Genomic DNA, 15,315 nt, shown 5'->3' with positions numbered 1-15,315 from the left:
CCTCTGATTTGGTGCCATTGTTCTTCCAGCATGTGGTTCGTTTACATGGCATTCCAGAGAATATCGTTTCTGACAGAGGTTCCCAGTTTGTTTCAAGGTTTTGGCGAGCCTTTTGTGGTAGGATGGGCATTGACTTGTCTTTTTCCTCGGCTTTCCATCCTCAGACTAATGGCCAGACCGAACGAACCAATCAGACCTTGGAAACATATCTGAGATGCTTTGTTTCTGCCGATCAGGATGACTGGGTGTCCTTTTTGCCTTTGGCTGAGTTCGCCCTTAATAATCGGGCCAGCTCGGCTACCTTGGTTTCGCCATTTTTCTGCAATTCTGGGTTCCATCCTCGTTTCTTTTCAGGACAGGTTGAGTCTTCGGACTGTCCTGGTGTGGATACTGTGGTGGACAGGTTGCAGCAGATTTGGACTCATGTAGTGGACAATTTGACCTTGTCCCAGGAGAAGGCTCAACGTTTCGCTAATCGCAGACGCCGTGTGGGTCCCCGACTTCGTGTTGGGGATCTGGTTTGGTTATCTTCTCGTCATATTCCTATGAAGATTTCCTCTCCTAAGTTTAAACCTCGTTTCATTGGTCCGTATAGGATTTCTGAGGTTCTTAATCCTGTGTCTTTTCGTCTGACCCTTCCAGATTCTTTTTCCATACATAACGTATTCCATAGGTCATTGTTGCGGAGATACGTGGCACCTATGGTTCCATCTGTTGATCCTCCTGCCCCGGTTTTGGTGGAGGGGGAATTGGAGTATATTGTGGAGAAGATTTTGGATTCTCGTGTTTCTAGACGGAAACTCCAGTATCTGGTTAAATGGAAGGGTTATGCTCAGGAAGATAATTCCTGGGTTTTTGCCTCTGATGTCCATGCTCCCGATCTTGTTCGTGCCTTTCATGTGGCTCATCCTGGTCGGCCTGGGGGCTCTGGTGAGGGTTCGGTGACCCCTCCTCAAGGGGGGGTACTGTTGTGAATTCTGTGGCAGAGCTCCCTCCTGTGGTCACAAGTGGTACTTCGGCTGATTCTCTCTGTGAGCTTCTGTTGGTGGAGGGAAGTGGTACTGCGGCTTCTGAGTTTCCTCCCTCAGGTGATCTGGTGAGGTCGTTAGGTGCTTCTCTACTTAACTCCACCTAATGCTTTGATCCTGGCTTCCTGTCAATGTTCCAGTGTTGGACTTGCTTTTCCCTGGATCATTCCTGTGGCCTGCTGCTCTGCATAGCTAAGTTCTTCTTGCTATTTGTTTGCTATTTTTTCTGTCCAGCTTGTCTAATTTGTTGCTGGAAGCTCTGGGACGCAAAGGGTGTACCTCCGTGCCGTTAGTTCGGTACGGAGGGTCTTTTTGCCCCCTTTGCATGGTTTTCTTTAGGGTTTTGTGTAGACCGCAAAGTTGCCTTTTCTATCCTTGCTCTGTTAAGAAAGTCGGGCCTCACTTTGCTGAATCTATTTCATCTCTACATTTGTCTTTTTATCTTAACTGACAGTCATTATATGTGGGGGGCTGCCTTTTCCTTTGGGGTATTTCTCTGAGGCAAGGTAGGCTTATTTTCTATCTTCAGGCTAGTTAGTTTCTCAGGCTGTGCCGAGTTGCATAGGCAGAGTTAGGCGCAATCCACGGCTGCCTCTAGTGTTGTTTGGAGAGGATTAGGGATTGCGGTCTGCAGAGTTCCCACGTCTCAGAGCTCGTTCTATGATTTTGGGTTATTGTCAGATCACTGTATGTGCTCTGACCGCTATGTTCATTGTGGTACTGAATTGCCTTTCATAACACATTTCCTCATTCATGCGCCACCTAAATATTGGCGCTTGTTGGTGAGACAATGAGATCTTAAGATATGTAGGAGCATGATCCGACCATGTTATCAAACCAATCTTTGCTTCCATACTCCTTACTAAAATGTTATCATCCACCAGAAAATAATCTATTCTGCTGTATGTGTGGTGTCGGTGGGAGAAAAAAGTATAGGTCTGTAATTTTTATCATAGATACACGTCAACTGTGAGAGACAGAATCTAAAAAAAAAACCAGAAAATCACATAGTATGATTTGTACATAATTAATTTGCATTTTATTGCATGAAATAAGTATTTGATACAATAGAAAAACAGAACTTGATATTTGATACAGAAACCTTTGTTTGCAATTACAGAGGTCAGATGTTTAACCCTCTAGTTCTTGACCAGGTTTCCACACACTGCAGCAGGGATTTTGGACTTCTCCTTCATTCAGATCTTCTCCAGATCTTTCATGTTTTGAGGCTGTCGCTGGGTAACATTGAGTTTAAGCTTCTTCTAAAGATTTTCTATTGAGTTCAGGTTTGGAGGCTGGCTAGGACACTCCAGGACCTTGAAATGCTTTTTATGGAGCCACTACTTAGTTGTATGCTTCTGGTCATTGTCATGCTGGAAGACCAAGCCACGAGCAATCTTCAATGGTTTTACTGAGGAAAGGAGGTTATTGGCCTAAATCTCGAGATACATGACTTCATCCATTGTCCCTTCAATACGGTGCAGTCATCCTGTCCCCGTTGCAGAAAAGTACCCCCAAAATATGATGTTTCCCCACCATTCTTCAAGGTTGGGAGAGTGTACATGGGGTTGTACTCTTCCTTCTTTTTCCTCCAAACATGGCGAGTTAAGTAGATAGTAGATACCAAAAAGTTCTATTTTGGTCTCATCTGACTATATAACCTTCTCCCATGCCTCCTATGTATCATTCAGATGGTCATTGGTGAACTTAAAATGGGCCTGGATATGAGCTGATGGCAGCAAGGGGACCTTGCATGCCCTGCAGGATATTAATGCATGACAACAAAGTGTGTTACTAACTGTAATGTTTGAGACTGTGGTAAATGTGGTCCCAGCTCTCTTTAGGTCAATGACCAGGTCATCCTGTATATAGTTCTGTGCTGATTCCTGATGTTTCTCAGAATCATCCTTACCCTTTGAGATGAGATCTTGCATGGAGCTCCAGACTAAGGAAGATTGCTTGTCATCTTGTGTTTCTCCTATTTTCCAAAAATTGTGTCAACAGTTGTTGCCTTCTCACCAAGCTGCTTGCATATTGTCCTGTAGGTCATTACAGCTTTGCCTTGTGCAGGTCAACAATTTTGTCCCTGGTGTCCTTCGACAGCTCTTTGGTCTTGGCCATGGTGGAGAGGTCGTAGTGTGATTGATTGAGGGTGTGGACAGGTGTCTTTTATAAAGGAAAAAAATCAAACAGGTACAGGTGCAATTAATGCAAATAATGAGTGCAAAGTAGGAGGTATGTGAGAGTCAGAATTCTTGTTGTTTGGTAGGTGATCAAATACTTATATCATGCAATAAAAAGCATTTGAACTATTTAAAAATCATACAATGTGATTTTCGGGTTTTTATTTTTAGATTCTGTCTCTCACAGTTGAAATGTACCTGCGATAAAAATTACAGACCTCTTCATTTTTTGTAGATGGGAAAACTAAAATTTTATCAGTTTATTAAACATTTATTTTCTCCACTGTATACATTTTGGATTTCTTAAAAGTAGTGTAAAAAAAAGCCTGCAGTTCCTGGCGTCTATCAAAGCAGAATGTATGTACGTTGAAATAAAAGGTTTCTAAGTCTTATATACTGATTTAGTCTTGTTTGTATTTCCTCTCAGTATTTTAGAACGTTATGTCCAGGATCAGATCCCAGGAGCGGCCGTTGTAGTGGAATCGATTGGAGCCAGAAGATATGGAGATGGTTTTTCAGAAGAGGACTACACTCAGTGCGACTTGATGGTTTACGCTGTCGATCCTCAAACAAACCGAGCCATCTCCCGTAATGAACTTTTTAAGTAAGTATACTATGAAGTTCTACTAAAATTAAAAATTCTAAAATTGCAACTTATACCAAAATTTATTATTTAATAGCTACAATTTTTTAGATTTTTTCCTGTAAGACATAAAAAATAACACAGACAGAAAATAGCGAAAAGGTAAAGTACATGGATGAAGCGGTACCTTTGTGACTTTTTACAGCAGAGTACGATATCTTGCTAGACTTAAAGTTCTTGTCACTTTGCCCTTAGAGAGAAAAGTATCTTTCCACAATATGTTATTGATGAAGAATTGAGTCATGGTTTTTCCTTTTTGTGAAAGCAAATGCAACTTGTCATGTGATAAGAGGAGGTGAGAGTTCACCTGAGGATCCTGCCGCGACGGGAACAGCAAGTCATTTGTTATGGAACATTCTAGGTCATTTCAAACAAACCCTTGGAACAATAGGGCACGTCTGAAAATACTAGCCATTATTCATGTGACTATTATCATGTCATAAATCTGATTGGAAAAAATGAAACACCAACTGATGCTAATTAATTGGATTTACTAACATAACTTTAAAAAAAATGAAAAAAGAGAAAACTTTTGTGACATGCCTCCAAGTTAAGTATATTGCAATTCAAAACAAAAAGTTAGTAGGGGAAACTCATTGTCAAAATTGCTCATCGCTAACTCCGTGTTGACCTTTGTGAATAACATATATGAATTAAATAATTTTGACTCATGTGCTTATAAAATATGTCCTATTTTAGTGATTTGGCAGCACTAATGATGTTCACTTTGTCATACAGATGAGAATTGGGATCACATGCTGCCTTATTGTTTACAGGAGAAAAAAAGTTTTGTGAGCAGTTCACTAGAAAAACAAGAGACTGTGTAAAAAAAAACAGTTTTGTGTTGTTGTTTTTTTGTAATTTAATATACTTAATATGGATAATTAGCTTTCATCTCTGGTTTCTGTCTTTGTCTCACTGATCCAGACTATAAAAAAGATTTAAAACCTCATTAATCAGATTTATGTTTGTAGAAGAGTTTGTTCTTTTTTTATATTTTTTTTCTACTAACTTTTGTGAGGACAGCCATAATGGAGGGACAGCGGCACTACTGACCAATCACTATGAATGTGGCTGTAACAGACCTTTGTTATAGTAGAAGGAGCAGCATTGTAGTTCCTTGTACACCAGGTGACCAGGAATTTAATTTGTTTTCGATACTATTAGTAGTCCCAGATGCCTGACCCAAACTATAGTAGTGACATGGTATGTACTACATATGTTGTCAGGGAGCAAATTTGTAGAAACCAATGTATCTCATGTATCTCAGATCATAACTATAACTACTGCATCTTCAATCTAAAGGTTCCCATACATAATACATAATAGATGAAAGTAAGCCAAACTCATTGATTCTGGCAAGATTAGCGATCCATCTGGTGTGTATAAGGACCTTCCGACTCTACCCCTCCAGATGATGTTGGGAGAGAGATGGATTGGACTGATGCTATCCCAATGCCTGTTTGTTTTGTTTTCAGCAGAAAAAGGTGGCTTCTAAAGGTTTTAGACTACTGTGAGCGATAAAACCAATCAAACAGCGACAGATACAAGTAGCAGATTTAAACCTCAGTGTCTCCTCAATGACATTTATGACTATGAAGTAAATATCTGGAAAAGACAAATTGTGTGCCTCAAACCAAAAAAGCTAAGAGAAAATATTTTATTTCAGCTATAGTATCTATATTTATGCTTTTACTATTTTATTGAATCTTAAAAGGGTCATATGGTTTCAAAGGCAGATGCAGCTATGCTGATAAATCGTGTGCTGTGTTCCATGCTGATTACATCTTTATTAACCCCTTTACGATTTTTGACATAGCCATATGTCCAGGTCGCCTGGTACTTACCGACCTTGGACGTATGGATACGTCATGGCGATTGGCAAGCGCACAGGGGTTGAGCGCATGCAATTACCTCCGGGTGTCAGCTAATTCTCCCCACACTTTAACCCCCTAAATACCGCAATCAAAATAGATTGCAATATTTAGCAGGAATGCAGAGGGAAGGAACAAGGGGCCAATCATTGTCATGGTGACCTGATATCGTCATAACAAAATCTGGGTGACTAGAGCTAGCAAACTTGCTTACACCATGCTCAGAGTATGGTGCAGCATGTTTGTCTGTCTGTGCAGCACTCACAATTTGTAAGGCCGGTTTCACATGTCATTGGCTCCGGTACGTGAGGTGACAGTTTCCTCACATACCGGAGACACTGACTCACCTAGACACATTGAAAGCAATGTGTCACTGCACGTCAGCGTGTTTTCACGGACTGTGTGTCCGTGTGCAAAACATGGAGACATGTCAGTGTTCGTGGGAGCGCACGAATTACACGGACCCATTAAAGTCAATGGGTCCATGTAAAACATGTACCGCACACAGACGCTGTCCGTGTGCAGTCCGTGTGCCATGCACTACTATAAGCGCTGTCCCCCCTGTTATGAATAGGTAATTCAGAACCACAATGGACCTTGAAGTTCAGAGCACACAAAGTGACCTGACAATAACCAAAAAACATAGGACGAGCTCTGAGACATGGAAACTCTGCTGACCGCAATCCCTAATCCTATCCAACCACACTAGAGGCAGCCGTGGATTGCGCCTAACGCTCCCTATGCAACTCGGCACAGCCTGAGAAACTAACTAGCCCTGAAGATAGAAAAATAAGCCTACCTTGCCTCAGAGAAATACCCCAAAGGAAAAGGCAGCCCCCCACATATAATGACTGTGAGTTAAGATGAAATTACAAACGCAGAGATGAAATAGATTTAGCAAAGTGAGGCCCAACTTACTGAACAGACCGAGGATAGGAAAGATTCCTTGTGGTCAACACAAAACCCTACAAACAACCACGCAGAGGGGGCAAAAAGACCCTCCGCACCGACTAACGGTACGGAGGTGCTCCCTCTGCGTCCCAGAGCTTCCAGCAAGCAAGAAAAACCAATATAGCAAGCTGGACAGAAAAAACAGCAAACGAAAACAACACAAGCAAAACTTAGCTTATGCAGGATAGAAAGGCCACAGGAACGATCCAGGAGGAAGCAAGACCAATACTAGAACATTGACTGGAGGCCAGGATCAAAGCACTAGGTGGAGTTAAATAGAGCAGCACCTAATGACTTAACCTCATCACCTGAGGAAGGAAACTCAGAAGCTGCAGTACCACTCACATCCACCAACGGAAGCCCATAGACAGAATCAGCCGAAGTACCACTTGTGACCACAGGAGGGAGCTCGACCACAGAATTCACAACAGTACCCCCCCCTTGAGGAGGGGTCACCGAACCCTCACCAGAGCCCCCAGGCCGACCAGGATGAGCCATATGAAAGGCACGAACAAGATCGGCAGCATGGACATCAGAGGCAAAGACCCAGGAATTATCTTCCTGACCATAACCCTTCCACTTAACCAGATACTGGAGTTTCCATCTCGAAACACGAGAATCCAAAATCTTCTCCACTATATACTCCAACTCCCCCTCCACCAAAACCGAGGCAGGAGGATCAACAGATGGAACCATAGGTGCCACATATCTCCGCAACAATGACCTATGGAATACGTTATGTATGGAAAAAGAATCTGGAAGGGTCAAACGAAAAGACACAGGATTAAGAACCTCAGAAATCCTATATGGACCAATGAAACGAGGCTTAAACTTAGGAGAGGAAACCTTCATAGGAATATAACGAGATGACAACCAAACCAAATCCCCAACACGAAGTCGGGGACCCACACAACGTCTGCGATTAGCGAAACGTTGAGCCTTCTCCTGGGACAAGGTCAAATTGTCCACTACATGAGTCCAAATCTGCTGCAACCTGTCCACCACAGTATCCACACCAGGACAGTCCGAAGACTCAACCTGCCCTGAAGAGAAACGAGGATGGAACCCAGAATTGCAGAAAAACGGCGAAACCAAGGTAGCCGAGCTGGCCCGATTATTAAGGGCGAACTCAGCCAAAGGCAAAAAAGACACCCAATCATCCTGATCAGCAGAAACAAAGCATCTCAGATATGTTTCCAAGGTCTGATTGGTTCGTTCAGTCTGGCCATTTGTCTGAGGATGGAAAGCCGAGGAAAAAGACAAATCAATGCCCATCCTAGCACAAAAGGCTCGCCAAAACCTCGAAACAAACTGGGAACCTCTGTCAGAAACAATGTTCTCTGGAATGCCATGTAAACGAACCACATGCTGGAAGAACAATGGCACCAAATCAGAGGAGGAAGGTAATTTAGACAAGGGTACCAAATGGATCATCTTAGAGAAGCGATCACAAACCACCCAAATGACAGACATTTTTTGAGAGACGGGGAGATCCAAAATAAAATCCATAGAGATATGTGTCCAAGGCCTCTTCGGGACCGGCAAGGGCAAAAGCAACCCACTGGCACGAGAACAGCAGGGCTTAGCCCGAGCACAAATCCCACAGGACTGCACAAAAGAACGCACATCCCGCGACAGAGACGGCCACCAAAAGGATCTAGCCACTAAATCTCTGGTACCAAAGATTCCAGGATGACCAGCCAACACTGAACAATGAACCTCAGAGATAACTTTATTCGTCCACCTATCAGGGACAAACAGTTTCTCCGCTGGGCAACGATCAGGTTTATTAGCCTGAAATTTTTGCAGCACCCGCCGCAAATCAGGGGAGATGGCTGACACAATTACTCCCTCTTTGAGAATACCCGCCAGCTCAGACAAACCCGGAGAGTCGGGCACAAAACTCCTAGACAGGGCATCCGCCTTCACATTTTTAGAGCCCGGAAGGTACGAAACCACAAAGTCAAAACGGGAGAAAAACAGCAACCAACGAGCCTGTCTAGGATTCAACCGTTTAGCAGACTTGAGATAAGTCAAGTTCTTGTGATCAGTCAAGACCACCACGCGATGCATAGATCCCTCAAGCCAATGACGCACTCCTCGAATGCCCACTTCATGGCCAGCAACTCTCGATTGCCAACATCATAATTTCGCTCAGCAGGCGAAAACTTGCTGGAAAAGAAGGCGCATGGCTTCATCACCGAGCAATCAAACCACTTTGTGACAAAACAGCCCCTGCTCCAATTTCAGAAGCATCAACCTCGACCTGGAACGGAAGCGAAACATCTGGTTGACACAACACAGGGGCAGAAGAAAAACGACGCTTTAACTCTTGAAAAGCTTCCACAGCAGCAGAAGACCAATTGACCACATCAGCACCCTTCTTGGTCAAATCGGTCAATGGTTTAGCAATGCTAGAAAAATTACAGATGAAGCGACGATAAAAATTAGCAAAGCCCAGGAACTTTTGCAGACTCTTCAGAGATGTCGGCTGAGTCCAATCATAAATGGCCTGGACCTTAACAGGGTCCATCTCGATAGTAGAAGGGGAAAAAATGAACCCCAAAAATGAAACCTTCTGAACACCAAAGAGACACTTTGATCCCTTCACAAACAAAGAATTAGCACGCAGGACCTGGAACACCATTCTGACCTGCTTCACATGAGACTCCCAATAATGAGGAGACCAAAATATCATCCAAGTATACAATCAGGAATTTATCCAGGTACTCTCGGAAGATATCATGCATAAAGGACTGAAATACTGTTGGAGCATTGGCAAGTCCAAATGGCATAACTAGGTACTCAAAATGGCCCTCGGGCGTATTAAATGCAGTTTTCCATTCATCGCCCCGTTTAATATGCACAAGATTATATGCACCACGAAGATCTATCTTGGTGAACCAACTAGCCCCCTTAATCCGAGCAAACAAATCAGATAGCAGCGGCAAGGGGTACTGAAATTTGACCGTGATTTTATTTAGAAGGCGGTAATCAATACAAGGTCTCAGCGAACCATCCTTCTTGGCCACAAAAAAGAACCCTGCTCCCAATGGCGATGACGACGGGCGAATATGACCCTTCTCCAAGGATTCTTTTACGTAACTCCGCATAGCGGCGTGCTCAGGTACAGATAAATTAAACAGTCGACCCTTAGGAAACTTACTACCAGGAATCAAATCGATAGCACAATCACAATCCCTATGCGGAGGTAGGGCATTGGACTTGGGCTCATCGAACACATCCCGGTAATCAGACAAGAACTCTGGGACCTCAGAAGGGGTGGATGATGAGATAGACAGAAATGGAACATCACCATGTACCCCCTGACAACCCCAGCTGGACACAGACATTGATTTCCAATCTAATACTGGGTTATGGGCTTGTAGCCATGGCAACCCCAACACGACCACATCATGCAGATTATGCAACACCAGAAAGCGAATATCCTCCTGGTGCGCAGGAGCCATGCACATGGTCAGCTGGGTCCAATACTGAGGCTTATTCTTGGCCAAAGGCGTAGCATCAATTCCTCTCAATGGAATAAGACTCTGCAAGGGCTCCAAGACAAACCCACAGCGCCTAGCAAACTCCAAGTCCATCAAATTCAGGGCAGCGCCTGAATCCACAAATGCCATGACAGAATAGGAAGACAAAGAGCAGATCAAAGTAACGGCCAAAAGAAATTTCGACTGTACCGTACAAATGGTGGCAGACTTAGCGAACCGCTTAGTGCGCTTAGGACAATCGGAGATAGCATGAGTGGAATCACCACAGTAGAAACACAGCCCATTCTGACGTCTGTTTTCTTGCCTTTCAGCTCTGGTCAAAGTCCTATCGCACTGCATAGGCTCAGGTTTATGCTCAGATAATACCGCCAAATGGTGCACAGATTTACGCTCACACAAGCGTCGACCGATCTGAATGGCCAAAGACATAGACTCATTCAGACCAGCAGGCATAGGAAATCCCACCATGACATCCTTAAGGGCTTCAGAGAGACCCTTTCTGAAAATAGCTGCCAGCGCACATTCATTCCATTGAGTGAGCACGGACCACTTTCTAAACTTCTGACAATAAATCTCTATCTCATCCTGACCCTGACACAGAGTCAGCAAATTTTTCTCTGCCTGATCCACTGAATTAGGTTCATCGTACAGTAATCCGAGTGCCAGAAAAAACGCATCAATATTACATAATGCAGGATCTCCTGGCGCAAGGGAAAATGCCCAGTCTTGAGGGTCGCCACGTAATAAAGAAATAATGATCTTAACTTGTTGAACTGGGTCACCAGGGGAGCGAGGTTTCAAAGCCAGAAACAGTTTGCAATTATTTTTGAAACTCAGAAATTTAGCTCTATCTCCAGAAAACAAATCTGGAATAGGAATTCTTGGTTCTAACATAGAATTCTGAGCCACAAAGTTTTGAATATTTTGTACTCTTGCAGTGAGATGATCCACATATGAAGACAGACCTTTAATATCCATCACTACACCTGTGTCCTGAACCACCCAAATGTCTAGGGGAAAAAAAGGCAAAACACAGTGCAAAGAAAAAAAAATGGTCTCAGAACTTCTTTTTTCCCTCTATTGAGAAGCATTAGTACTTTGGGCCTCCAGTACTGTTATAATAATAAATAATAATCTTTATTTTTATATAGCGCTAACATATTCCGCAGCGCTTTACAGGTTGCACACATCATCATCATCGCTGTCCCCAATGGGGCTCACAATCTAAATTCCCTATAAGTATGTCTTTGAAATGTGGGAGGAAACCGGAGTACCCGGAGGAAACCCACGCAAACACGGAGAGAACATACAAACTCTTTGCAGATGTTGTCCTGAGTGGGATTAGAACCCAGGACTCCAGCGCTGCAAGGCTGCAGTGCTAACCACTGCGCCACCGTGCTGCCTGAATAGGTAATTCAGAACCACAATGGACCTTGAAGTTCAGGTCACACAAAGTGACCTGACAATAACCAAAAAACATAGGACGAGCTCTGAGACATGGAAACTCTGCTGACCGCAATCCCTAATCCTATCCAACCACACTAGAGGCAGCCGCGGATTGCACCTAACGCTCCATATGCAACTCGGCACAGCCTGAGAAACTAACTAGCCCTGAAGATAGAAAAATAAGCCTACCTTGCCTCAGAGAAATACCCCAAAGGAAAAGGCAGCCCCCCACATATAATGACTGTGAGTTAAGATGAAATTACAAACGCAGAGATGAAATAGATTTAGCAAAGTGAGGCCCAACTTACTGAACAGACCGAGGATAGGAAAGATTGCTTTGCGGTCAACACAAAACCCTACAAACAACCACGCAGAGGGGGCAAAAAGACCCTCCGCACCGACTAACGGTACGGAGGTGCTCCCTCTGCGTCCCAGAGCTTCCAGCAAGCAAGAAAAACCAATATAGCAAGCTGGACAGAAAAAACAGCAAACGAAAACAACACAAGCAAAACTTAGCTTATGCAGGATAGAAAGGCCACAGGAACGATCCAGGAGGAAGCAAGACCAATTAGAACATTGACTGGAGGCCAGGATCAAAGCACTAGGTGGAGTTAAATAGAGCAGCACCTAACGACTTAACCTCATCACCTGAGGAAGAAAACTCAGAAGCCGCAGTACCACTCACATCAACCAACGGAAGACCATAGACAGAATCAGCCGAAGTACCACTTGTGACCACAGGAGGGAGCTCGACCACAGAATTCACAACACCCTCCCACGTGGTGCTGAAGCGGCCATTCATATCTTCTCTCCAGCAGCGTTCGCTGGAAAGAAGATATGAAAAATCTTTTTTTTTTTGTCCTGGTGTTTAAAATAAAGATCCCTGTTGCCAACCCCCTCCGACCCCCTGTGCGGCCCCCCCCCCCCCCGCTGTTACTAAAATACTCACCCGGCTCCCTCGCAGCGTCCTGTCCTCGCCGCACCTTCTCCTGTATGAGCGGTCACGTGGGGCCGCCGATTACAGTCATGAATATGCGGCTCCACCTCCCATAGGGATCTTTATTTTAAACATGAGGACAAAAAAAAAGGATTTTTCATATCTTCTTTCCAGCGAACGCTGCTGGAGAGAAGATATGAATGGCAGCTTCAGCACCAGATGCAGGGGACAGCGCTTATCTCTAGCGCTGTCTCCTGCATGCTCCGTGTGGTACCCAGTCGGCACACAGGCGGCACACGTGTACCGCACGTGTGCCACACTGATGTACCACGGGAGCATACGGACACACGGACACAGATAATTCCGGTACCGATTTTTCCGGTACCGGAATTATCTGGACGTGTGAGACTGGCCTAAAGCATAGGAATGTTCCTGTCCCATATTGGGACAAAGCAAAAAAGTAAAGAAAATTTAAAAAAGTGGAAAAAATATTACATTTATATATACTGTATATATATATATATATATATATATATATATATATATATATACTGTGCCCATAAATATTTTTATGAAACAAAAAAAAAGTAAACAAGAAAAAGTGCATGTATTTGGTATTGCCACATAATGAATGACCCAACCTATAAAACTGTCCAACTAGTTAACCCCTTCAGTGAACTCCGCAAAAATAAAATACAAGGCAAAAATCGCTGTTTTATCATCATACTGCTAAACAAAAAATGGAATAAAATGCGATCAAAAAGATAAATCTACATAAAAGTAGATCTAAAAACGTCATCTTGTCTCGCAAAAAACAAGCTGCCATACAGTTCCATCAGCAGAAAAATAAAAAAGCTATAGCTCAGAATAAAGTGATGTAAAAATAATTATTTTTTCTATAAAATTGTTTATATTGTGTAAAATCAGTAAAACATAAACAAAACTATATAAATGTGGTATTGCTGTAATCGTACTGACCTGAAAAATAAAGCTGCCTTATCAATCTTACCACATATGGAAAGGCATAAAAAAACAAAAAAAATTCCTGAATTGCTATTTTTTTATCATTTTGCCTCCAAAAATAGAATAGAAAGCGATCAAAAATGTCACAAGTCCAAAAATGGTACCAATAAAAACATCAACTGGTCCCGCAGAAAACAAGTTCTCACATGACTGTGTAGGCCAAAATATGGAAAATTATAGCTCTCAAAATATGGCAATACAAAAACTACTTTTTGCAAAAAAAGCATCTTTTAGTGTGTGACAGCAGCCAAACAGAAAAACTCGATATAAAAGAATGCACCGACCTAAAGAATAAAGTCGTCTAATCACTTATACCGCACAAGGAACATTGTAAAAAATAAATAAAGCCAGTTCTTCACCTGCTATTGATTTGTTCATTCTGTCTCCCAAACAGCACAGTAAGGCTCGACTCACATTTATCCTGCGCTCTGCACTGAGCAGTTGCACCGGTGTTTCCATGTAAATCTCTGAAATACGTAATTCAGACGGAACCCCTGACGTAAGATTCCCTATAATGAGGCAGATGGAGACATGGTGGATGCCATCTGATCCAGCAAAGTCATTCTTTTTACGTGTGCATAAAAGCACTGTCTGCCACAGTTTTGTTCACTTCTGAAAAAAAGGACCTCACTAAACATAAGTAACTGTGCTGCCTCAATATAGTGAATGGATCCTTCTAGGGTTTCATCGCAAAGTGATCAGCATGTGGTGCAGGCTAAATGTGATCCCAAACATCATGTAAAATGTTCCCAATTAAAGCTTCAACTCAATCCACAAAAACATCCCCATTCATCTGTCGATGGAAATATAGGTGGTTTCCACGTTACTCGTAGCACATAGGATCTAGAAAAACGAAATGGCAATTTGCCACAAAAAAGAAATTCAGCAAATTCTACACTCCCAAATCAAAATGACCCCCTGCCTTCTGAGCCCCAATGTGCCTAAACCACATTTAGCGTCCAAAAGTTTGGCATTTCTGTAGCAATGTGAGCCCGCTTAATTTACAGAAGAACGTCTCCAGAATCATGAGCTGGGAATAAAGTACTGGTCACTACAATGTACTGATCGCTACAAAGTACTGATCATTACAACGGCAGTTTGCAATTTTAACTCGGCAACATCAATTTCTGCTTGTTTCTGAAAAACACCCACAGAGTCAAAATTGTTATTACACCTGTAGATAAATTCCCAAAGGGCTATAATTTCCAAAATGGTGTCCCTTGAGGGGGATTCTTCCCCCATATATGGAGTATTGTCATGCTCAGGAGAAGTTGCCTAACAAATTTTGGGGTCTATTTTTTCTGTTACTCTTGTGAAAAAACAACAACTTGGGTCTAAACTAAAAATGTTGGTGAAAAAAGTTAAATGTTAATTTTTCCTTCCACATTCTAAAAATTCCTGTGGAGCACCTGAAGGGTTAATAAACTTCTTTAATATGGTTTTGAGCACCTTGAGAGGTGCAATTTTTAGAATGCTATCATGTTTGGTAATTTTCTGTCATATTAACCCCTCAAAGTCACTTCAAATGTAATGTGGTCTAAAAAAATGGTTTTGTACACTTTTTTGAAAAATTGACAAATTGTTGGTCAACTTTTAGCCCTTATAACATCCGACTTCTTACAAAAAGAAAATAAATTAAAAAATTTGTACTTATGTAAAGTGGACTTGTGATAAATGTTAATTATTAACTGTTTTGTGTGGCATTACTTTGATTTAAGGGC

At 42.6% G+C, this 15,315-nt stretch overlaps 1 protein-coding gene across 1 annotated transcript in view; it reads left to right on the top strand.

Moving 5' to 3' along the window:
- Window positions 1-15,315, top strand: part of PCDH15 (protocadherin related 15) — a 2,320,333-nt gene that overhangs the window by 2,194,876 nt on the left and 110,142 nt on the right. The window contains exon 30 of the mRNA XM_069753541.1: window positions 3,639-3,815. Coding sequence (XP_069609642.1) covers window positions 3,639-3,815 — 177 coding nt within the window. The remainder of the gene's footprint in view (window positions 1-3,638; window positions 3,816-15,315) is intronic.

The sequence above is a fragment of the Ranitomeya imitator genome, chromosome 2 (assembly GCF_032444005.1).
Source record: "Ranitomeya imitator isolate aRanImi1 chromosome 2, aRanImi1.pri, whole genome shotgun sequence".
Lineage (NCBI taxonomy): Eukaryota > Metazoa > Chordata > Amphibia > Anura > Dendrobatidae > Ranitomeya > Ranitomeya imitator.
The sequence above is the reverse complement of the archived record's forward strand: the minus strand, read 5'-3'. Positions and strand labels throughout refer to the sequence as shown.